The sequence below is a fragment of the Plectropomus leopardus genome, chromosome 4 (assembly GCF_026936395.1).
Source record: "Plectropomus leopardus strain MGB_pleo_1.0 chromosome 4, ASM2693639v1, whole genome shotgun sequence".
Lineage (NCBI taxonomy): Eukaryota > Metazoa > Chordata > Actinopteri > Perciformes > Serranidae > Plectropomus > Plectropomus leopardus.
The window spans coordinates 18510997-18536557 of NC_142179.1; the positions used below are offsets into that span (position 1 = coordinate 18510997).

At 40.3% G+C, this 25561-nt stretch overlaps 1 protein-coding gene across 4 annotated transcripts in view; it reads right to left on the bottom strand.

The window, feature by feature from the left end:
* The window catches only part of unc5ca (unc-5 netrin receptor Ca), a 469386-nt gene that overhangs the window by 145298 nt on the left and 298527 nt on the right, over window positions 1-25561 (bottom strand). For all 4 annotated transcript variants that reach the window (XM_088076697.1, XM_088076696.1, XM_042487541.2 and 1 more), the window contains one exon: window positions 558-794. In XM_088076697.1, the coding sequence (XP_087932823.1) occupies window positions 558-794 (237 nt within the window). The remainder of the gene's footprint in view (window positions 1-557; window positions 795-25561) is intronic.

A 25561-nucleotide genomic window follows, 5' to 3' on the forward strand; every position in this document is an offset into this window, starting at 1 on the left:
TATGGTGAGTAATTTGTGTCTGCACAGATAAGTATGATATGGAAAAATCATAGATGTTTGGGGAAAAAAAACATATATGAGTTCCAATATGATCGTTCTCACAACGCTTGCATGGCAAGTGATCAGCTACGTACCTGATTTTTGACCACAAATGAAAGTTACACAGATCTAATAGGAGAAAATGAGATTTTTGTCTACGCAAATCTCTGGAAAAAAAAGAGATTTTATGTCACATGAGACCAAAAAATTTGGATTTGGGTCACATTTTCTTGTAATGTAATTTTAGTTTTAGATATATTAAAAAAAACCTTGCAACTTGTCCCCACACAAGGACTTGCAATATGTCACACACTTTTTTGTGTCTTTTAAGTCAAAATGTTCCCTATTAAAAGAAAAAGAGAAAATAACAGTCTCTGTACTGAATGTGTTCTGCATGGCAGTTTCCATTTAATGTCTTTTCTGATCCGTCCTCTCTCTATTGCTTTATTGCTCTCTCTGTATAGATCTGTATACATATTTGGATGTACATGACTGTGCATGTGTCAGACTTCACTCACCTGAGTTTTCGTCCACTCTTTCCTCCACAGTGTGGTCTTTCTGATGGACCCACTCGCTGTTGCACTTGAAGTAAATCTGCGTGGCAGGCGTTGCTTTGCAGTACAGATTGACAGGTTTATTCTTGACAATGTAGCCTTCCTCGGGTTCAAACAGGAAGTGAGGTAAGGGCTCTGGAGGGTCGGAGGGGAAGGTTTCCGGGAGTTCGCTCAGACTCAGGAAATCATCATCATCTCTCACTGTGGGAGGAGGACAAGAGGAAGGTTACATTTATGACATTCACTGATTATCAGTATTTTCACAAGTCCAGCTCAATTACAACACATCTGAAGGACAGAAGTTCAGGAAGGAAATGCAGCATTCTTTCAAATCGTTCATTATTGTTCTGTGATTCACACCAGTGAACAGCATTGTCCCCTGAACTGAGTGTGTACAAGACAATGTCGTCCTCATCTGATCGCTAATAATTGCCGTGTCTTAAGCTGGTGACCTGAACAGAGTACAATTTTCTTTCACTGAGCCATAAAATGCTAATTTAAACAGCACCTGATTGTTGTGTCCATTTGTGGAAACCTTCAGGCTATCAGAGTCATTTATTAAAAACAAAAAACAAAAAAAAAAACTAGATTCCGATTTTTGCTGCTGCAAAGATAAACTCTGTGCAAACCTACACAGAAAAGGGTGATATGGGTACCTGCAGGTCACACAGAAGCCAACACACATACACACACACACACACACACACACACACACACACACACACACACACACACACACACACACACACACACACACATCCCAAACCTCAACAATACCTTGTAAGGACAATCAAGGCTTGCTGAGTCACTAATGCTAAAACAGTTGACTAAAAAGAATTTGTAGCATCTACTCTTGCCTCATGATTCCCAGAAAACCATTCCTTTTTAGTGAAGGAGTTCATATTTTAGCAGAGGAGGGTTAAATAACAGTTGACAGTGCAACTGAGCTAATAAGCTAATAGCTTCCTCAATTTTGAACCCTTCGGCTCTCTGTTCCCTTAAAGATCAGCACTGCCAGGATGGGTTGCTATTTATTAAAAGTGCTAATTTAGGGGTGAAAGTTGAACATGACACAGATATGTTTTTTTTTTAATTTTATTTTAGGAGTGGACCACTAATTACTGCAATTCAAGATTATGTTACAGCATTGCCTACTTCTTGGTAATTTGGTCGACTGTATGCAACATAGTGGCAATGTCAAAAATTTAAATTTTGCAGCTCAACAACACTAAACAATGTTTCTTAAAACTTTTGAGGCAGTAAATAGACAATGCAGTAACAGAATCTTGATTCACATTCGAACATTGCTGCCTAGTTTGACTGAAGCTAAGAGTGAAGTTGATTCTTGCAAATGCTATGAGAAGCAGTCGGAAAAGGAGGAGGGACATGATTTTTTTCTACAGATTATCTGTCTTAAGTATGTTTTTCACAATATAGTTACAGTTTTAGCAAATATTCACAGTTATTTACATAAAAATTACATACTGTAACTTTAAAAGTTAACTAAGGAAAGAAGTCTGAAACAGACAGAGCGATCATTCAACCAACCCTAAGGGCACCACAAACTTCAGGTCGCCTCCTCCTCCATCCTGCTCTCTCTCCTCCGCTGTCCTTTCAGTCTGTCCAAATCTGACGCCCACCCATGGCCTCATTCAAGGGGACACCAAGAATATTTTGTCACCAGGTTGCCGAGGTCGCCAAAACACAGAGGATTACAAGAGCAGGTGGGAGGGACAGGAAGAGCCTGTTCTATTTTTCCCTCAGTTAAACACACATGCATACAAACACAATGCACATGCACTGTATTAACAATTCACTCACACACACACACACACACACACACACACACACACACACACACACACACACACACACACACACACGCACAAACGCACAGATGCGCATTTTCTTCTAACTTGTAATTTCCCTCCACTCTATCATCATGCAGTTTTATTAAGACCCTCTAGACCTTTCTCTGTCTCTCCGTGTATGTGCTTCTGTTAGTGATTGCCTCACCTGGAAAGCTGTGACTCATGGGAAAATCTTAACAATCAGAACATTTTTGACACAGCTTCAAGGTTTTTCATCCCTAATGTGTCATGGCTACAGTCACACATAAACACTCAAACTGCAAAAACAAACACACAGTGTACAAAAAAACAACACATAGCTGCATGCACGCAAACACACATACGCACACATTCCTCTACCCTCGCTGTGTGTGTAGTCCTTATCTTGGAGAATAGCAGAGTGCTGTGGGCTACGAGCTAAAAGCAGCTTAGGTAAAACAACAAGACACAAATAGGGGAAAAATGAGTAGGCAGCGTCCTCACTTTGATGTCACGAAGCTGACATTTTCTCTCTTAGTTCTGTAATTGGTTCTCTGAGAGTATGAAAATTGGTAGACATTTTCACAGCATAATTTCATTATCTGTGGGAAATTTTCTCCCACTCTTGGTTATTTATCCAGTGTCACATTCACCCATTTCTCCGTCAGTCTCTGCCTCACTCGCTGCACTGCCATCCTCTTTCTCTGTTGCCATTTCTTGTTACTCCACATTTCTCCACCACTTTGCTTTACACCCTCCCACCATCCCTTCTCTCTCTTCACTTTGCCCCCAACACCCATTCTCACCCTCATCTGTCATTCAGAAAGCTGGGGAAGGGGTGGAAAGGGGTTCATTGCTCTGAAGCGACAGCTATAAAATATTGATTGGCACAAGAAACATGATAGCCAGAGAAAAGGGTGGGTGGGGTGGAGGAAAGGGGAGAGATGAAGTGAAATAATTTTCCCCATGAAAAAAAGCTTTGTCTCAGAAATGGCAACTCTTTTCTTCCTCCTTGGCTCTATCCTCGCCTCTCTGTCTCTTTCCCCACTTGTTTTCTCCTTCATCCTTCTTCTGAAACCTTTTCCCTTCCTCTTGCTTTTCTCTTTTTAGCCCCACTGCTCTCCTCTGATCTTCTGACAGAGTGAATTACTGATCCTAACAGCCCACCTCATAAACGTCTTGCCTGAATGCTGTCATCAGTAATGGATGGCTGTAGCAGAACAATGTCCAGGCTCGATTTACACCATGTAGTAAATATGCACCAGGGGCAAAAAAAACATATTTATTCCCTCGCTCAAGCCTGTAGGCCTGCCCACTTCAGTACGAACTACAAACGCAACCAATAAATGTCCGTAAATCTGCTAAGAATGATGTCATCAGAAATGGCCAATCATGTTCAAGTGTCACTGTCAGTGTGAGCTAATCTATCATATGGATAGAGAGATTGATTGATAAATGACAGAGGGAGAGGGGGAGAGAGGTAGAGTGAGGGTGGAAGAATATAATGAAATTGGATTCCATCATTAACATCAGTGGACGGAGGAGGCCACTCATAGGCGTCGGTGTGGTTATGGATTGTAGAAACATGTTACTGTTGCCAGAATGTCTCTACTAAGATTTGTGACAATTTCAGTGTTTTCGTTTCGACTCCTAATAGTGATACCGGTGGGGTCTCTGAAGTGTTGTCTGGTTTGTGTGTTTTCAGTACTACCTTGGCAACGTTCAGTCTGCAGGCAAATCAAATTTGTTTCTCAAGTCAGCTCTTTCAGACACACTTCCTTCACAGTTTTGATCACTGCCCTGGATGTGATCAGATTGGATTTGCATGTCCAAACATCACCGATCTCTATCTGCACAGGTGATAAGGACTTAAACATCAGTATAGTATTGTCATGTACCTGTATTTACAGCTTTAATACAATACCATGACGGACATTCAGAATTTATGTGTGTTGATAAATCAATATTTCTGACAACACTATGTCAGCAACTATGTAGCTATGCTGATGACACAGTTTTCAACAACAGCGGCCCATCATTTCACCCTCGAAAAAATGACTATATTGAGTTGAGGTGTACAACTCCACAGTTGCATCAGACAAACTCAGAAACAAATGAGATTGGTTAACACTGTCATATGCTTACGACACACTGGATTTGATGTCTTTGGTGATGCAAACGATACTTTAAAATCCAATTTGAGCATCCACATTGTCCGGGCTGTGAAACACCTCCAAATGTGGTCTGGGTCCAATTGTCAAAAATCGCATTGCATATGTTTTTCTGCTGATTTAGTGGCATCTAGTGTTGAGGCTGCAGAAATGAAAGTCCTCCCATGTGCCAAGCGTGTAGAGGAACTATGGTGGCTGCTGTAAAAATGGGATGGCCCTAACTAGGACCAGTGTTTGATTTTTCCATTCAGTGCTACTCTAGAACGACATGGCCTACTCTGTGGATCTGTTCCATTTGAACACATAAACGGTTCATTCTTTCAAGTGATTATAAACCAATGAGAATAAAGTTATAAATATTATATCACATTTCTGCCAAAAGATGCCCCTAAACCCTACACACTGGATCTTTAATAACAAAGCTGATCTTTAACACTGTAACATCTTTTGGGACAACAACAATTTTCAAGACTCTGAGCCTGAGAAATTTAGAGGTATGCAACCGTATTTGTGTCCTAAAGCAAGCCAAATGCAGCCATATAGGGTCAAAATGCCTCATGGGTGAGAGTGTGGTTTCATATGTCTGTGAGAGTGTGTGTGTGTTTGGGATTTGTGTTCTTGGTAAGTGGTCTACGATGGGTATCAGTGCAGTAGCCGTGGAAATCATGAGATCATACTTCTTAACCTCTTATCAGCTGGTTAGAATCAGCAGCAGCTGTGAAAACATATACGCAAACAGAGAAACTGGCACTCACTCACTCATACACACACACACACACACACACCGTAAATAGACAAGCACTTTTAAAACAAGTGCCCCTTCACCCATAATCCTCTCCCGCAACCTCTATCAACACAGACACACACACACACACACACACACACACACACACACATAACAAAGCTGGAGTGATCCCTATCTATCTCAGACACTTGTGCTGCCAAAAGACACAAGTCACACATATAGATGCATAAAAATAATACACACACACACAAACATAAAAGTGAAAAACATATTGTGTGCATGAGAACAAAAAGAAAAAAAACCCACATATTTCCCCTTTTCTTGCTATCTTTCTTCTCAGAGTCTCTCTTTTCCATCTCACAAACACACACTTTGTTTCATGAACACACAAAATACAAATACCCATTCTTGGCACTCGTATTACCCAGAGTCCCTGCCCACAGACTGTCTGCCCACAGATATCCCCCAAACACACACACATTTACTCGTTATTATAAACACATTTACTGAATAGACCTATTAGAACCTTGAAAAGGTGTATGGAGTTTAATGCCACTAAGGGAGAGGTGGAAAAAGAGAGTGAGTGAGGGATGATGGGACAGCAGGGAGCTAGTGTATCATTGCTCTGGAATTAGATATATGATGCTGCCCATTTCCCAAACACACACAGACACTCACACAGGGATACACATACACACAAATAAGCAGGCACAGAGAAAATATGCAAACGCACCCATGCAGGCAAACCCACAAGAGCATGTCTTCATCAAAGCATGCACTTTAGCATGACACACAAACATGCAACATACATACAAGCACATCACACACACAGTGAAAGAAATGGAATAATTTGATCAACTATTCACCCACAAAACTCAAGGAATACTTCTCGCTCTCTCGCTTCCTCTCCAGCCCTTGCTGATATCATTGCTTTAAGATAATAACAAATGGATTTTAAAATTCTTTTTTTTAAAACAACTCCATTGGGGATTCAGTGCTCAAGTGTTTAGTCTTCTACTATTCAATTATTCATGCTCTGAAACAATAGCTTTACATGTGGGTAAGGTTTTGCTTACCCAGTTTTGCCTCAAGATATACCTGTGAGTTAGACCAACTCTATTTATAAAAGCATTTAGATTATGATTGTAGGCAGTAACTGTGAAACTGTACCTTGAGGAATGTCTTTGTTGAAAAGAACAGTTATTGAGATGAGCCTTTTCAATCTATCTGAATAAGTTTTTTTCCAGGCCTTTATTGGTAATTCTTTCAGCAGTGCACCATTGTAGTTTTGAAAGCCTGTTTTACTTGAGGATTTTGGTTTTTTTTTCTTTTTTGAGGGCACAAAATCAAATCACTCAGTGGAACAACTTTATTTCACAGTCTGTTACATCAAGCAAATCAAGGACTGTTTACATCACCAAGCAGAAAAAAACTAGTATTTCTGCCACACCCTTGTATGACTCTGTACCACCAAGTTGCACTTAAGTTTACATCTGTCTGTCAAAAAAAACATGGATGATTTACACTCATCAATTCAGTATCTGACCATATGTCTACCCTGCTGTTCCTGAGTTATAATGTTGAATAATGGTTGAAAAAAAAGCGTTATTGCAGAACATAATGATGTCACAGTTGACCTTTGACCTTCCTATTAGGCTCTTGTTTAAAGTTTGTCATAATGAGTGTATGGATTTTTGAATTCTTGAGCCAAAGGCATGTTTTTTTTTTTGTGACCTTTGAACACCAGATTCTGATCAGTTCATTTTTGACTCCTAGTGGACGTTTGTGCCAAATTTGAGGAAACTCCCTCAAGGTCATCTTAAGATATTACATTCAGGAGAATGAAAGGGACGTAAGGTCACAGTAACCATGACCTTCAAAATCTAATCAGTTCATAATAGGGTTGGGTAATTTGGCTTTAAAATAATATCACAATATTTTTCCTTTAGTTCTTGTAATTAAGTACTTTTCACCCTCCCTTCTTTTTTTCTTTCCTTCATTACTTAGTGTTTTTTCTCTCTGCCTTATCCGAAGTGTTTTCAGATGATGAGTGGTTCAGATCAGGGTGATGAAGCAAGTAGAAGCAAAGTTATGCTGGTTGACAAAGGACAAGATAAAGTATACCCTGCCAGTATGCAGGTGTGTGGGGGAGAGTGCATTTCTCAGAGTCAAATCTGTTTTTAAAGAAGACATCAAGGGTGGGTTAAGTCAGATGAACTACTTGACATAGCATGACAGGGAATTATACACCACGACTGGAGTATCATATCCCTTTTGAAACAAGACACCCTGCGACCACACATCGTCTGCCTCCATTGGAAACTTAATCAGGCTCTTATCCTCAATCGGCACTTTGATAAAAGCCACATTATTCAAGACACGAGTAGACATGCAAATTGAGCGAACTTAATCACTCCATTAACTTTGTCCAAAGGGATCACTGAATTAACATATATTCCAGTATTAACTCCAGAAAAACAAAAGTATACACTAAAAAAGATAGTCCCACACTAAATCATAGTTTTATTAAATAATTTAACATTATTACAGCCCATACTTGTTGGGAGGCATTCATTCAACTCTAAGGAAAACTTTGGACTTAAATTTGTGGTGATGTTGTTTTTAAGTGCATTATATTACACTGTTGCTAATATTTGACTGTAGATTTGTTGGGTTTTTAAATTGAATCCAAAAAAAGAAAAAAAAAACTTCTGTGTTACATGGGAGAGGAGTTCCTCAAAGACTGGGTGGCTGTCCATGATGACAGAAATAACCCTGGGAAGAGATAATATAGCATGCACAGCACACTCCTTGTCATAGCCAATTATACATCCAGCAGGCTTTCAGGGCTATACGATTCCTAATAGCAGAGCGCATTTTAAAGCTAGAGTATCTCAATGTGGGAGCAGACTGTGACAGCTGGTTGGCGTCCTCAGACTTTCATTGTGTGTGACATGTAAGGCCCTGGCTAAAGCCGGGAACTAGATTTATGACCCCGCCTGCCGAGGGGTGACTCAGTCAGGCCACAGCTGGCCTCAGTTAAGAAAGAAGCAAAAAGAGGCACTATTTGTAGAATGAGAAAAGAAGAAATCTGGAGCATCATGGTGGCCTAGTGGTCAAGACTAACACCATATACTGTAATCAAGTCAACGCAGTATGAAGAATTCCTCATAGAACTGACACCTTGGTGAGTGTAAGGCTTACATATAAGGAATAAGGAAAATGGTAAAAAAATAAATAAATAAATCCAGAAAAAGAAAGAGCAAGAGGTGGGAACTTAACACATTTGTGAAAGAGTAATGTATTGTACTCCTTCCTTAAGTCCTGAAGTCAGATTTTTATTTGATTCCCTTTCTCTCAATAGTGCATAAACCAATACATAATGCTGTGAATAACTTGTTCATATTCTTGATTTTGCATGTGGTAGATGCATTGCTGCTTGTCAAAACATATTCAGACACTGACATTGTGACATTTTGCTGTAAGGCCCAATTCATTCAGAGTCGGAATAATTACATTACAGCCACACACACATTCCACTCCAGCCGCTTACAGTAAATGAATACAAAACCCTTCTAGATACATGTACACATTCACACACGCACACATGCACACACAAACAGAGAGAGAGAGAGAGAGAGAGAGAGAGAGAGAGAGAGAGAGAGAGAGAGAGAGAGAGAGAGAGAGAGAGAGAGAGGTGGTGTCTATGACATGCATATTTTATTAATTCCCAAATTAAAATTCTGTAAGCTGCATTGCCTCCAGTTATCAGGTCAGTGCCAAAGTGCGAATTAGTGTGTGTTGTGTGTGGAAGGAGGGCTGTCAATGTGCATGCATTTTTAAACAGAAACACTGTACAGTAAGTCCATGCAATGGTATACGATTATGCATTTGTATGTGCATTTATGCAAATATGTGGTGTGCATCTTATTGCCTCCAAAGATGAATACAAAATGTGTTTCAAACATCTGAACATGTGTGAATTAACAGTGTTTAATGCTCTAATGCAGCCTTCTGGAGGCTATAGAGAGGTCAGTATGAATCTATAATAGCTTCAGTCAATAGGTACAATCTCTGATCAATTACCACTTGTGTATTCATGTGTGTGTTTGCACATGTGCCTGCATGCATGTGTATATACATGAGGAGTTACTGTTCCAATTGCCTCTTTAAATCAGTACAAGTCCATTTTATGGTTTAAACGCTGGTCTAATACCATGCTTCAATTTGAAACATCTAAGAGCCTAACTTCTAGCACGTTTTACTTTGGTTTTCATGTGAGCTAGCAGCATGGGACTAGGGCTGGACAGTCAATCGGTCAGCCCGCCACTTTGGTCCAGGCTGAAATATTTCAACAACTTTACTGGATGGATTACCATGAAATCTTTGCAGACATTTATGGTCCCCAGGGGATGAAGCCCTCTGACTTTGATGATCCCCTGACTTTTCCTAAACAACTTTTTTCAGCAGCCTTTGCTACAAACTCAAATTAAGCTTTATAATTTTTTGCTGGAAATTTCAGACACACAAAAACATCACTAAGGTTAGCAGTTTCTGCAACTCTCCAATAAGCTAAAAACAAACAGAGGAGGTTTTGCTTAAAAGCTGGTTTTGCTAATTTGAAAGATTTGAATCTCTTTGTATTGTGAGGTCACAAAGCTCCAGATGAAACAAGAGCTAGTAAAAATAAAAGAGGTGAGTGACTAAAAAGATATATCAAGAAGAAACCAAAAAGATGCCATTTCTTTTCTGCACTTGATGAAGGCGTAAACAGTCTCTCAGACACTGCTCTCCTCAGAGTCAGACTGAAACCAGCACATTCACAGTTGGACACACATATATGCAATTGGGCACAGTCACATTTTAAGGACATGCACAGCACAGGAGCAGCTGATGAGTGGGTGTTTGCAGGTAGGCAGTGTGAAAGCACTCAGTTGTTATTTTTCATGGCTGTCTCTGCCAAACGTCACATACACACACTTCCCAGGACTATCTGTGTATCTATGGCTGTCCTGAGTGACGACTGCTGCATCTATTGTTAGATCTTGCATTGTTGTACAGATTCACTCTCTTCCTCTATCAGTCTTTCCTCTTCCGCTCTCTCTTTTCTCTTTGTCTTACTTTCTCTCCCCTTAAGCATGTTACCTTGCTTCAAGCATCTGCTGCATGTGATCTTTTAGGCTATTTATCAGCTTATTTTCAAATGCAGAGAGAGACAGAAGCCTCTTTAACACTTTAACACATGCATTGCAAACCTGAAATTATCTAGACATATCCCAGAGTCCCAGAGAGAGCAGTGTTGTGAGAACGTAAATGTCTGCATCAGCTGAACCAGACATTAAAATTCCAGCTCCCTTGTACAAAGTCTGTGCAATGCCTGAATGAGCCCATGTATGAATAGAACCGGTAATTGTTAAGAATTCACAGCAAGCGACTAGGCATGTTGATGACGTTTTAAAGAAGAAGGGTCATTTACGCAAAGATGGCAACAGAAATGTTCAACTGGAAAAAGGACAAGATTCAGTGACTTCTGTTTGTCAAGGACCAGACACACCAAACTGACAACAATGAATTAGCAGCATGCTGACTAATGTGTCACCTAATGTCACCTGTTTGTCAGTCAGAAAGTTGCACATGAATACTGCACAAAAACTAAAACCGATGGGCCAACCAGCAAGTACGTTCTACGCCTACATCAGAGGAAATCAGAGGAAATAACTCACCATGCCAGCAGACGGCAGTAAACTGTGTTTAACATTCAAAAAGGAAAATCAGATGACCGTCTTGACGCTGTTTTGCCAGTTAGCACATTAACAACACAATACAATGATAAAAGAACAAACCGTATTTACCGTGCACCAGTGAGCAACAGCACAAACCATCAGGAGCCAAGGAGCTCTTTCAACTAAAGAGCTCAATAGCTCAAGAAAAGCAATCCTACCCCGTATACAAAGTTTGTTGTGAGCTGAACTGCCATACAGACTGATTTTATTCAGCGATGGGCTCCACCATCTCCAATGCCGATTCAACATGATGAATAAGTGGAAAAAAAGGGCAGACAAGGGCCAAAGGTGTGGGGCACACTGCAGCGATTAGAGCGACACCCACTGATGGCCCAACATTGACCGATGGCTGTCATCGACTTCGTGCCAGAGCAGAAATTGTCAGACAAGTTGAAGAAAGAGCAAGAGACTTGGCTGTTTATGACCAAATTAAGGAATTGGATACCTCACCACAGTGTAATCCGCATCATGTCCTGTCTCCAGCAGGCTCTATCGAGACAAAGACTATCTCCTGTTAAGTGCTACACGTGTAAAAGGGAAACTCCAGACAAAATGGCAAGAGAGACAGGTATACAGTGTACTACTCTATATGAAGAACTGGGAAGCAGGTACACCTCGTTTATCCTGAAATGGCTCTTAAGCCAGCGCTTATCTCTGGTTTCTGTGGCACGAGTTAGCTTAGGTGTACTGATACACCTCGCTGGACAGCATAGGATGGTCCCAAGCAGGAGTTAATATCAGATTCCTCTCTTTCAAGGTTGAGCACCAAGCGATGAGGCTTTGGTTACAGTTTTTGGTGTGTGTCTTACATATGACTTAGTACAAGGGGGGAACCTTAAATGTCACACTATCAGCCACTGCGATCACAGTGAGGCCAGATGAGAACCAATCTGTTTCAGTACTCTGCTTTGCTGCAGGTTTTAATTCCACCTCTTCCTTCTGAACTAGGTCACTGGTGTGAGAACCAGTAATGGCAGGCCTTTTAGGGCAAGTCTTTTCACTTGACCTCCATTCAGTCACGCAAGGCAGAAAATACAGAGCTCAACTGAAGAAATTTGTCATATTAAACATTTCTACAACTATCCCAAACAAATTCACAACATTATGCGTTTCTTTTGGCAAACATAAAGGATTGCAGTTTACAAATCATCACAACTGTAATTCCCCAAACTGTTTGATCACAGAGTCTGTCTGAAACTGAATAATGCAGTAATATTGCAGTAAAACCATAATAAGAAAGCAACGCATTGAGGCACGAGGAAAACAGATAAGAAAGGGAGGAGAAAACCACATGGACATTTGGAGAAAAATTACTGTAGTCATTTCACAATCATGAAGACCTGTTATCAGCTCTGTAATGCAACAGTCTCCCTTTGTATTACAAGCATAAACGTATGCATACCCCACATATCCACATGCAGATGGAATATCTCATTCATATGCATAGTCTTATGTAAGCTTGTGGGGGTACAAACTTGTGCGAGTTGCTGTGTAATGTTATCTTCCAGATGGATTTTGTCTCCCCTACCCCAGGCCTGAGGGAAAAGCACGGCTTCGCTTTCATTCATGTTCTACTATCACAGCTCAGCATCGCTATTAATACAAGCAGTCAGCGCAGGGCAGTGCATTAGAATATCAAAACATTGGACTGGGAAGGACTTCTATTTTCAGTGAGATAGGATAATGTTTTTCTGGGTGGCTGACAACTGATACTATGGCTGGCTGGTTGTGCGTACGTCTGTGCTCTGTGATCCACATCTCACTATCCACCTGGCTCTCTCTGTGTTCACCGTGTGTGTCTGCGTATTTTCCACCTGTCACTATCTCTCTGCAGGTCTATCTTTTCTTTATGATTACTTTTTTTACCTGTATCTGACCAAAAATGTCTCCATGCTTCCTTTCATCTTGGTTTATGGTGTCTTTTCTGATTCCTTTAGAAAACCTGTAAATATTCACGTTTTTCTGCATACCTTTCTCCTCTTCTTTTCTGTTCTTTGCTGCCTATTTTCACTCTTCTTTTGCTTCGGAGGAATGACATAGATTCAGCCATCCTACTCTCTTCGGTCACTTCCCCAGGGGCACATTTCATATTGACCCCTACACACCAAACCACTCATGTGCAAGACTAGGTCTCCTCTTCTTCATGGCTCTTATTTTTTTCTTCTGTTCTTTCCATGTTTCCTTCTTTTCTTTCCTATCACCTATCTTCTCATCCTTGTTGCTTCCTATTGCTCCTCCTGTTTCCTTCCAAAGGGAATTAAATGCTTTGCTGAGCCCAGTTTATTAGATTATCTATTTGGTGAGGAAAAATTGTTCCAACACACACACACACACACACACACACACGCACACACACACACACACACACACACACACACACAGGCACGCACACGCGCGCACACACACACACACACACACACACACACACGCACACGCACGCACGCACACACACACACACACACACACACACACACACACACACAATAAGAAATAATAAAGATGGCCTCAGCTCAAATGATAAAGAACAGCTTACAGGCTTATTTAATTTGAAGATTTTCCCATATTTTGGCTATTTTATTCAGAGCTGAAGATAAAATTGGATCAGACATTTCACTGCTCATGCCTCTCTCCATCTGGAGGCTCACTCTCTCTCTCTCTCGCCTTCTTATCCCTCCTCTCTACCGTTTCTCCTTAACACCCTCACGCTTTCCGACCGCACGACTCTGTTTCTTTTCCTCCCCTCGCCAAACTCTACTTCTCCCCTGCCATCTTCCTCTCCTCTTTCTCAGTCCTCTCCCTGCATCCGTCCCCCCTTTCTCTCACTCTCTGGCACCTTTCCACACTTCCCACTCTCATCTTCTATCCCCATTTCTTGCCTTCCCATCTTCACTCCTTCTGCAACACTTTGCCTGCCTGCTTTGCTCTCTGGCATCTTTTCACTCGCTACTCCCCCTTCCTCCAACCTCCTTCCTCTCTCCTCCCTTCTTTACCTCTTCATCTCAAACTCTTCTCTTTTTTTCACCATCTCACTTGCTCTCTTCATCCTTCCCTCCCTCCTTAGGCCACTATAAATAGAGCCTCAAGGGGGTTTCATAATGGACTTCTGCCTCTGACCTTATTACAGACACATTACTGACCATACTTCTCCCTCTTGCCTTCTCTCCCTCATGCATACTCACATACAGTACACAATTGATACTCCGCTCTCTCCTTTATCTCAATAATGTGTGTGCCCTCTTTACTCAAATGATGGCACAGGATGGTAAATCTATCTTTTCATAATGCCCCCATTCTGTGTTTTTGTATTTGTTCTATTCTTCAGCACATCTTCTCCCTTTGCCATTTATTTCCACAATTTTTTTGTTCTGTGGATCTATTATTTTGTCGCAATTAATTTTCTCCTAATCTTAACAAGATTTAACAACATTTGGGATATGTTGTTGTATTATTTGTCTTCTCAAGGGATTTTTGTTTTGCATCATGACCAAAAAAGAGAAAAAAAAAAATAATTTGTTCTTGCGCTAACATAAAAACACATCATTAGTGTTGCATTCTTCCTTGAAACCACTGGCTTTGGTTGCAAGCTAATGAGCTAGCTCCCAGCTAGAGTTACCTATTGGGTTTAATGATAAATGCCAGCAGCTTCAGCTTGCCATTTTGGAATCTCGAGTGCCAACTTGGGGAATTTTGGTCTTCTGTGGTGTGAGCCAGATGAGGAGGAAAATACTGAAGTCCAAAATGTCAAGTTACTCCTTTGACACCATCTCTGTTGTTTTGGCCCTCTTTCTGCCTGATCCTCCGCTGCCAGAGTCCTAATTAACTTTTATCTTGGGTCTGCTACTCGCGAAAGAACTCCTCTCTAAAATGAGCCGTGCCCGAGCGTGTGGGAACTAGAGCAGTGGTTACTGAGCAGGGGCGCAACAATCTCAAGAGTGAGGCTGTGTGTATGAAAGGAGAGAGAGGAAGAAAGAGAGGGCGAGAGACAACAGGAGAGAAATGGTTCTATTTTATTTTCAGACTTATTTTGGTCAAATCCGAAGCCTTTATAAATTACACAATGGGCTTTGAATGGGTTTCATCTGCCTCTGGGGCGAAAACATTCGCAGCCCATAAGAGACTGAATCACTGATAAATTCAAGTGACAAAAAAATCAAAGTGGGTCTAAATGAAACCTGTCATCGGGGTTTCAGAGAGGATGTCTCAGCCTGAGCTCAAAGTGACCTGAAGGTATGGACATAATTGACATAATTAGGTTGAGTTCAGAGCTAAAGCATAAATATTACTGTGACACATTAAATGTCACCATTAAGTATGATTTTCAGTTATTAAATCGTGCAATTACACATTGATTTACACTGATTACACTGGAATTCTCCTTGCCTCATTTCATCTTACACAAATACAGATCTGTGCAGAAGAAGAAGCCAGCAGGTTACGACCTGCCTTTGAATGTGTTCTGGATGGTTCATCACAGAGAATGTAGAGGGTTTGTTGGGGCAACCCACATTTGATGGTTTGGCAGAGTGATGAAGATTTGAAGAACTTAAGTAAGTAAAGACACAAAACTACTACAAAGTGTTGAAGTAAACACAACTGTTTTAGTTTTTGCCCAAAAACATTTTGTTACCCAAACTAGAGCCAGAATATATTGGCTTAAATGAGCCTCGCACCACTGTCACCACTTTAATGAATAAACAACAGACATTGTTTGGGGGTCAAGCGGGGCCTCTGAACAACGTCAATCACACTCCGGCTGCACTCACACTGCCCCCAGGGGAGCGGAGCGTCATTACAACGGAAATAATCAAGTTCAGGATTTTATCAATCGATATTGAATTGGCAAAAAACATATTGCAATGCACTGATGAATCGATTTTTTACCCAGAACTTATTCATTTACAGTCCACAACATTAACGATCATTGAATCTTTGTGCAATCATGTTAGCTAGCAAAATCGCTAGATTGATGTTATCCATAACACCAAAGTTAACTCATTAGCTAACATTTACCAACTATTGAAATACTGACCAATTAGTTGTGTTATTCGGAGTGTGCAGATATTCTTGTGAGCCCACAAGTGATCATTTTATAATATTTCGAGCAAGTGACTCTGACATACCGTTCACCTCAGAAACCACCTAGCCATGCTACAACTGCTGCTGATGAGAGAAGATCTGAAAATTATCTCAAGTGCAACTTATTTTTGTACAACATATGCAGTAGGGGGTCCCATCTTCGTCTCACTGTGAAGTAAGGGGTTGCTTGGCCTGAAAAACATTGAAAAAACATTATGCCAGGGGTAGCCTATGTAACCAGGGGGTTACATACTGGTACTGTACACACTGATACTTCATACATGATTCAACACATGGGCTGTGTTGACTGTATATTTGCTATTCATAGCAAGCACTTGCATGAACATTAAAAATGCATTTCTAACACATAGTTAAGTCTAAGATGGTATAAACATTAACCTCAACATGCCCTCTCCATGTTCTCGGAGCTATAAACAGTACTCGTGAGAATAAACATGTAGTTCTCTGCTCAACAGCGGGGGAATGTGTCCAGCAAGTGGAAGTGTCCCAGTAGTTCACTCACATATTTAGATTAAACAAAGTCTCCAATACATGGGCTGCCCCAGAGAAATAAATAGACTCATGTTGGTGCGGGTAAATATGCATGCCATAGGAGTGCTCTGTTGTGTCGTTGGTTTGGTGACTGGTGGCTGATCGCTAACCATTTGTGGCCCAGATGCAACCCATTGATGCTGGTTGAGCGCTCAAACAATGGTAAAACTCGAAGGCACGGGTATACAGTTCAAAGCTGTGAGACACTTCACAAGCTGAAATGGTAGCCGGCAGTGAGACTACAACATGTTTTTAAAGGAGCAAGGGGAATAATGAGTAACTTCTGCCGGTAAAGTCTTTCCACCTTGAAGAGATATCTTGACTTCTATTCTGAAATATATTTCCCTTTTTATCTTCCCTAAGCACTTGGGGCAGCAAAGTGGTGTCATGAGTGGGGGGGTACCATCCTTTAAAAATAAGAGTTGAAGCCCCGTGGCTCCATGTTTTCATGCTCCTCAGACAGACAATGAATTCCAGCTCATGCAGGGCTGTTCTGCACCTGATGCTTTCTGTGATTTCCTTTTGGACCTTGACAGATCAAAAGATTATATTTTGGTGGCAAAAAAAAGTTTAACTCAATTATTTTGGAGAAACCAAAAAAATCATGAAATTTTTAAGAAAAAGAAAGTCCATCAAAGTACTAAGGTAGGTTGCAAATGAGGGTATACAGTTGTGACGTAGTTGTCACAGGGCTCTGAAACCTGTAAACTAATGAGCCGATGGTAGCAGGAATCTTTTCAGTGACAGATTTAAACAACATGGAGATCTGGGCAAGACTTCAAGGTATAGCACATGGTATCACCCGTGGTAAAGAAGAAATAATGTGTCATTTAACTGAGAAGCTCAGAATCAGTGTAGTTTAAGTGCTGAATGAGAGAGGCATTCACCGTTAGGGTTGGGTACTGGACTCTGTAGTTTTAAGGGTACTGAGCAAGTTATGTTGGTGCAACTGAGTACCAATTCAATCTATATCAAATAGTGCCAAATGTCAGTACCTGAGAGTGCATCTGAGTGATAACATTGGGTTTAGACAAGAGACGAAGAGCTGCAGAGTGCCTTGAAGCCTAAATGCTAACCACAGAGCCCTGAGGCCAGCAAAGAAGCTCAGTGGAGCTGGAAAGCCAATACTAGAGCTGTCGTGCCAATCTGCCTCAATAATTACAGTGTCTGGTTTGTTTTCTTTATCATTTAAGTTGTAACCTAGTGTCACTGTTAGAGGAATAGACACACTTAATACAGACACAGACATAATCAGAAAGACAGACAGACAGAGACAGAGATTAGCATTATGTGTTATTAGAAAAGAGCAGAAGAGCATAACTGCATTACATCATCCCTGCAGCTTGTTATTACAGAGAAAAGTAAAGAAAAGGTAGTGTAGGGTAATGGCACCCAATCCCAAGTACTAGTGCTGGTACCATTTCAAATGTGAACAGTACCACAACCTACTCACCATACACAGAAAAAAGGTCACAAATTAAAGGCATTGAAAGAGCACTACAACCTGAAGCAATCACAATACAGGCTTAACAAGTTAACTGTGTTCATTATGGTGATATACTAGTATACAGCACAATGAGGAATTCAAGTACAACACTAGTTCTGAATATGCCACGTATACCACCCATCCATTTCCAGCAAGTGAGGTAACTGATGCGCATTGTTCCTGAATTGTGACGCAGGTTGTATCTGAATTGTCATGATCAGGGATTTACCCATGTTGGCTGGCTTGGTTTAAACTGACTAAAAAAGAGTTGAACACAAGTCACTCAGGTCTGCTTTGACCCTGGTCACTGGTCTGAAAGAGGTATATAAGTTATACTGCCTCAAAGCAAAAGCTTCCCCACACCGTAAGCGCCAGCATAGCAGTAACCACAGTGAAATCAAAGGTCCTGGTTTCAGGTGGTGTAAAGGCTAAGGTAAGGATATTAGTTCATCACTGAACATTAGAAAAACCACTGTGGTGGAAACATGGCTAGAGGTTGTGCATTCAATCTTAGCTGATTCAATTTGAGATTCATTTCCATGATTCATTTCCATTTCAGGCTATTCTGAAACACAATTTAATTCCATTTAACGCAGAGTCACTGTGCGGTTAATTATGTATTTACAAATCTCATATTAGCTGGTCAGAAAATAGATTCCAGCAAGCAAAGTATCAAGTTCAGACTGAGTTCATATATGGAAAGGAGTTAACTGTATGCATCATTAACTTTTACATGACTAGTTTGGGAAGCAGATTCTTAACAGGCCGGTCATAGTGCTGAGGGACGCTGTGCATTGGTAACACATGGTCATACATAAACAAGGAGGTCAAGAGTTTAACTGTGGAAACAGTGGAGTGGATTTTCTACATGGCTGATGGTATCTTGTTTTATATGTAAAGATATGACAATAACCCTCAACAAACTATTATGTAAAATGATTGGATATGAGTTGTGCTGTTTTCCTTTGTACGTTTCTGAATATGCTGCTTTTATTACACGTTAAGCGGCCACATGTGAACAACAAGATCAAGTTCAAATATAGAACTGCTAAGTGCTCTGCTTGTTGCTTCCATGCATCCTGCACCTTAACATACCCATATATATATCTATATATATATAAATAGAAGGCTATCAGAAAGTATAGAGATGCCAGGAAATGGACACAGGGCTGAGTGAGCTAAGAGGTTAGAAGTTCAAATCCTCAAGTGAACAAGCAACTGAGTCACTCTGTTTATATGTGGATTGTTGAAGAAAGAAAAAAGACGTATGGATATGTTGATAGGCTGGAAGCTGAAGTTGCCCTGGGGCTACCGGTGCTGCATGACTGGGTCTTTTCAGTGAGGCCCCACACAGAGAGGTGCAGTGAACGGGGGAAATAACAAGCGGTTAGTTAGTTAACTGGGGTCACAAGGTCAAAGGTGACGAGAGTTTTAATTGTGTGTGCGTATATCTGTGTGTACTTGTGTGTGTGTGTGTGTGTAGGTGAGCTATGTTGAATCTGCATGTGTGTGTGCGTGTGTGTGTGTGAGTGAGCCATAAAGAAGATGTGCTGTATGATGAAAGAGCCCTTGTGCAGGTGGACGCTGAGGTCACAAGTTGAAATGCTGTGGGGAGCTAACAGAGAAAAATCACTGCATGACTGAATCTGTTTGCAGTCGGTTGCCCTGTCAGAGAGCTGATGAATGGGTTTTAAGTGATTCAGGCTTGTAAGCTCAGAGGTAATGGACTACAGCTGAGTGAGCCAATACTATTGTTTTACAGAGAGCTGGCATGTGGAAATTATATGCCTGTAAATGGTGTACATTCTGACCAACATTAATAAATCTATCAAACATCATATGTGTTGAAATATTTTGACTCTAAGTTTTTTTTATTGATGGTCTAAGCAGAATAAGTAGCAGCAGGAAGAAATATTATGATGTAAAATAATGGGTGGGTTTGAAAGTGTTACTGAAACTTTTGAAATGTGACAGGTTAGTAGATTTGTCTTTGTGTAGGACTCAAAGTTCTGATAATCAAAGTTCAGCTGTAATTGTGTTACAGGCACTCTCAAGTGTAAATAGAAAACAAAAGCATGGCCCTTCATTCAGTCTTCAGTTTTCAGGGTATATCTATTACTTATTTATTATTTTAGCTAATTTAATTTACTATTTTTACTATTGTATTATTTACTATTATTTACTTATATATATATATATATATATATAATGGTGAAAAATATTGGTCAGTATGTCCCAAAGCCCTAGATGGCATCCTTAAATGTCTTGTTTTGTCAAAAACTGAAAAATAATCATAGAGGAGTCGAAGTTATTCAGTAGGTGGCATTAATTCTCCTGCTTGGTGTCAAAAAAATAGGGTGAAAAGTGGGTACATAATCAAAAGAGCACCAGTCAGACCTCAAATGGTGGAAAACAATGTGGCAAAACATGATGGAAATATGGCATCTCTGTGTGTCATGTATTAATCTGAGGAACGATATAGTCTTCTCATAACTCCACACAGATGTGATGTTTTTGTTTGGTGTCACTTTTAGTCACTTCAGCGAAGTGGAAGCTTAAGTGGATGTTTAAGTTGCGTGCTTCATGTAATAATTACTGTGCCGAGTGTGTTCTCACTGCAGTTTGTCACATTTAGCTTTTATGAAAATACTGATCAACCTCAGTGTGATTTTTTGGGTGATATTTGGATTTTTTTCTTATTTTCTGCATTTCCACCCAGCTGTTTTCATGCCCAAATTGAAAATGTGCATTAAGTACATGTACAAAATGTAAATGTACATTTTGTAACATCTAATGCCAAAGACTATAGATAAGTTTATCCTTCCCCAACTTTTAAACTGTAGCTTTATCATGAACTTATGAGAACATAACTTCCATTGTATTAGAATTTCACATTTAGAGGTTAAAGTTAATGGAATTGAAGTGGATTAAATATGATCTATTATGTGTACAGGGTGGCATTTTGTGTAATGAAAACACAAAGTAAAATAGACCCACTCAGAAGCATTATGCAAACCATTTTGCATCAACGCTGTAATTGGAGTTAGATTACTTTGAACAGCAAGAGAACAAAGACTCGTTCTTGTTATATCAGGTGTCTCACAGGGCCACGGTGTGCTTGTCAGAGTGCAGTGATATGGTGACATATTTTCTCAGCCACAGTCTGGGGTCATTTTAACAAGACGATATTTAAACCCTCCCTCCCCTGCCTTACTCTTTCTCTCATTCTCTCGCTCTGTCTCTCCCTCACATAACTCATATACACTAAACATGAATACGGGGAAAATCAAAGGCCTTTATACTGTTTTCTCTTACTCACAAAGCATATTTCACAGGCAACATCATGTCTGCATATTATCAGTTTCTACTATACATATCCAGTGGAGGCGTATGTGTCTTGTCTTAATGTTGGCAGAGCAAGGAGAAAAGAAGAAAGAGTAGGAGAATGAAAACAGTGGAATGAAAGGTGGCAGACAGAGCCGGCAAAAGAGAACAAAAGAACATGTAGCTAAGGAAAAAAAAGTGTGAGACTATATGTGATCTTGCATCCTTGGAGATGCTCTTTTGCTTTTTTTCTCTGTGGCTTTTCCTCTATGGCCATTGATCTCTAAACTCGCTTGGACAATCAGGCATGCTGTACGACCACTTTTCTCTCCACACTCAATTGACTAGAGAACACAGGCTAAAAGCTAAGGGAGCAACACCATGATATTGGTTATATTGTAAAATGATGTCGTTGACTGTAGCTAATCTGCCTTTTAGGCCTGAAAACATAACACCTTTAAATTCAATGCAAATGTTGGAACAAACAAAAAAAATCTTTCGAAAACAAGTTAACAACCACTTTAAAGTGACAGAGGGTGCCGACATTAATGCTGTAAGCACTAGAGGAAACGTGATACAGTGATACAGAAGGAAAGACTAAAAACCTTGACAAAAACATGCTTTTATCAGTAGGGTAATTATCTACAGAAGATCTGTGTCATAGATATGCATCTCTTCTGTACTACAAAATTATGGAAGATGATCAAGGGTGAAAAACAATATAAGATAGATGTGTGAAACATTAGTTAGTCACTGTATGATGACACTTTCATACATCTGAGCTGTAAGTAAAACAACAACATAAACCCCCTCATGATCTAAAATAAACCCAGAGTTTATTCTTGACATTAATAAAAGTAGTCTTACAAAAGCAAATCTTAACTCAGGGTCAACTTACTACCTGAGTAAACGCCATCCACTAAAAGGACTTTGATACAGTTAAAGTTTTTGTTTAAAAAAAGCCAGTAAATTGACTTTGACTAAGATTATTATACATTTATTTAGTTAGTGGGTCAAAACACTCACTGCACTTTCAGCCCAAACCCCAGAGACAAAGAGAATGGCCATTACTTTCTAAAGTGAGTATGCTCTGGAGCAGTTACCTGAGCTATAGCAGTACACACTGTCCTAATTATCTGCTAGGTTTACTGTAGCTCACCAAACTGAAATTTGACGCTAAATATGCTGGCATCTATTTTGCGTCTCCAGCGGAGGTTATGGCGGTAAGAATAATACAATAATAATAATACTTTGTGTTTATAGAATGGATGGCGATGTATATGCTTCCTAAAGTTAACATTTGCTAAAGTGAACCAAAATACATAAAATAAAAATATTTAAAATTCTTATACTTTTTTACAGGTGCTACGATTTTTTGAGGCTGCTTCAGACCCAATTTGATCGTATATCTACAGAAATGGATTTTAGATCTACCAGTGTGTGACAAATTGAGGAAAACAGTTGTGGCTATTAAATCTAAGTAAATTTGGGGAATGGACTTGTTATGAAGGGATTTTTGTTTTGGGTTAAAACTGACCCTGACAATACGGTGAAGGTAAAAACATATGAACAGTATGTAAGGGTAAATGCTTTAGGTAATACTCTTCATCCTTCATGTAAGCTATTTATGCTTGCAAGGTTGGTGGGACAAACAAGTTAGATGTTGCAATATTCAAACTTACAAACCGACCAACCTGAATTCTAAGTGTTTGTGTAGATGCATGGAGCTTCAACTGCATGATCTTCCGTGGGTTTTGTGGTCTAGTGTGAAAAGCAATTAGCCACAGCTGTGTGCTATGAGTCAGCCAAGTGGGAGCAAATATGATGATATATTTTACTTTGATGCTTGAAGGGAAATTGTCTTTGCACTTGCCTCTGCGGGGAGGTCAGAGATCTAAGATCAGCTACACAACAGCACTCCTGGGGAGGGATTTAGTGTATTGTCCAAAGACACGACAACATGGACGATACATGGGGAGTGTGAGATTGTCCTTGAGTTTAGCAGAAGTCGATGTCCCCTGCAACATCATGCTGTCCAAACCCCTGTGGTTTAAACAGCTGAGGTTTTGGGATAAACACTGTTAAAACAACAACGTCTTGTTAAATTGTTGCAAATGGGGTAGTGGTGCTTCCTCCTGTAAATGCTGAGATATCACATGCTCCTCATCTATAACAGCCCGACTTCTGGTGTCCTGCTAGTCAGCACTGTAACAGCAGGGAATACAAGAATAGGGAAGTCATGAGAAGTGAAACAAAGAGGGAAATAAGGTTGTGGGCTTGGAAAAAGAACAAACAATGGGGATGATAGACAGGGATAGGCTAAGCCCTACCCAGTGTACATTATTAGAGAAAACACATTCATTACCTCTGTCTTTTTCAGGACCCCATGTGGATTTTGGCCCCTTTCACTTCTCCCTCATTCTCTCACTCTTTTTTTTTGCCTCTACCGGTACAAAGGAAAAAACATACACCACCAAATGAGGCGTGCACACTTACACACAAAGTCGCACACACATACACACTGAGAGACTGTGGTGGAATCAGCATGTGCTTTAGACTGGTGTGATTAATGGCATTCTGTGCACCAGTGAGCAGATGAACCAGAAAACAGCACAAACATTATCATAACCTGAAAGACCTAATTACTGCAGTGCACATCTGACAGACGTATGTGTGTGTGTGTGTGTGTGTGTGTGTGTGTGTGTGTGTGTGTGTGTGTGTGTGTGTGCGTGTATCTGCGTGTGCGTGTTGGGGAGGGGGTAAGTGGGTGGCAGTGAGGATACAAGATTTATGACCCTGCTATGGAATGTTGTACTGCTTCCCTTCTGTGTCTTTCACCATTCAGGTGCAAATTAGGAATATGATAATGGCCATATTATGTATTTTAATGAGTATGTGCACGCATGGTTGTGTGTGTACACACAGTCTGCATCAGTCTTCTCTGACCAGCTGAAGTTCTTTCAAAACACTGTTTCGAACATGAAGACAACAGCAACCTCCTGTATGGTGATGTGGTGCACTCACACACGTGCAGAACAACACATCACACTCCTTGCACAAAAAAGGAAAACAGTAAAATGTAGCAACATCCAGTTTTCATTTTTACTAGTGAGAATGTGGTTCAAAGGTGACCAGCAACACCCAATGTAGGTGCTTTACAAGTGGCCAGAAAGCAAAGGCAATATGGCAGAGATGTTTTGTGTTAGACTAACTGTGGGGGTGATTTTATCATACATGCACCTCATATAATAATGAAAATAACCTTTGCTGCTATATTTTGTAAATTGAAGAAAAAAAAGACAAAATGTACATAAAAGCCAGAATCCTTATATGATCCGATTTCCAAACCCGCTCCCTAACGGAACTCCGATGTGCAATAACGCACCGGCTCCACCAAGCGCACATATGACCACTTATCTCTGCAAGTTCACCTCACCCACAGCTCAACCCCTCAAACCTGGAAATAAAATGAAGACAAAACATAACTGGCCAGGCGTCCCTGACCCGATGCAGGACTGATGTAAGCAAGATGGTAGAGCCGAAGACATGCGTGCCACAAAACTTACAAACTTACTTACTTATTTAGGATTGCTGACCCAAATTACTCCCAAAAGAAAACCAACCATACTTTCCCAATTTGCCCCCTAGTGGTATCTAGTCCTACCGAGTAGAACTACACCAATGAATCACTGTCACCAATTTAGACCATTTTTTAAATAAATAAATATTGTGAAGGAATTTTTGATCATAAAGAAATGTTTGACTCCATCCCTTCAATTTGTGCACTGACATGTAGTTGACCTGAGAAGCAATAGCACCACTGTGTCCTGTCTGCTTGAAGAATAACATGTTGAACTTATTCATGTATGTAACACACTCACTTTTATTTGTATATTGATCAAGATGAAGATTGTTGAGAGTTTTTCTGCATCAGATATTGTTATGAGCCTCAAAAATCCAGCACTGGTTGGCCCATAAAGCTGCTATCATTCTCAGAGTTTT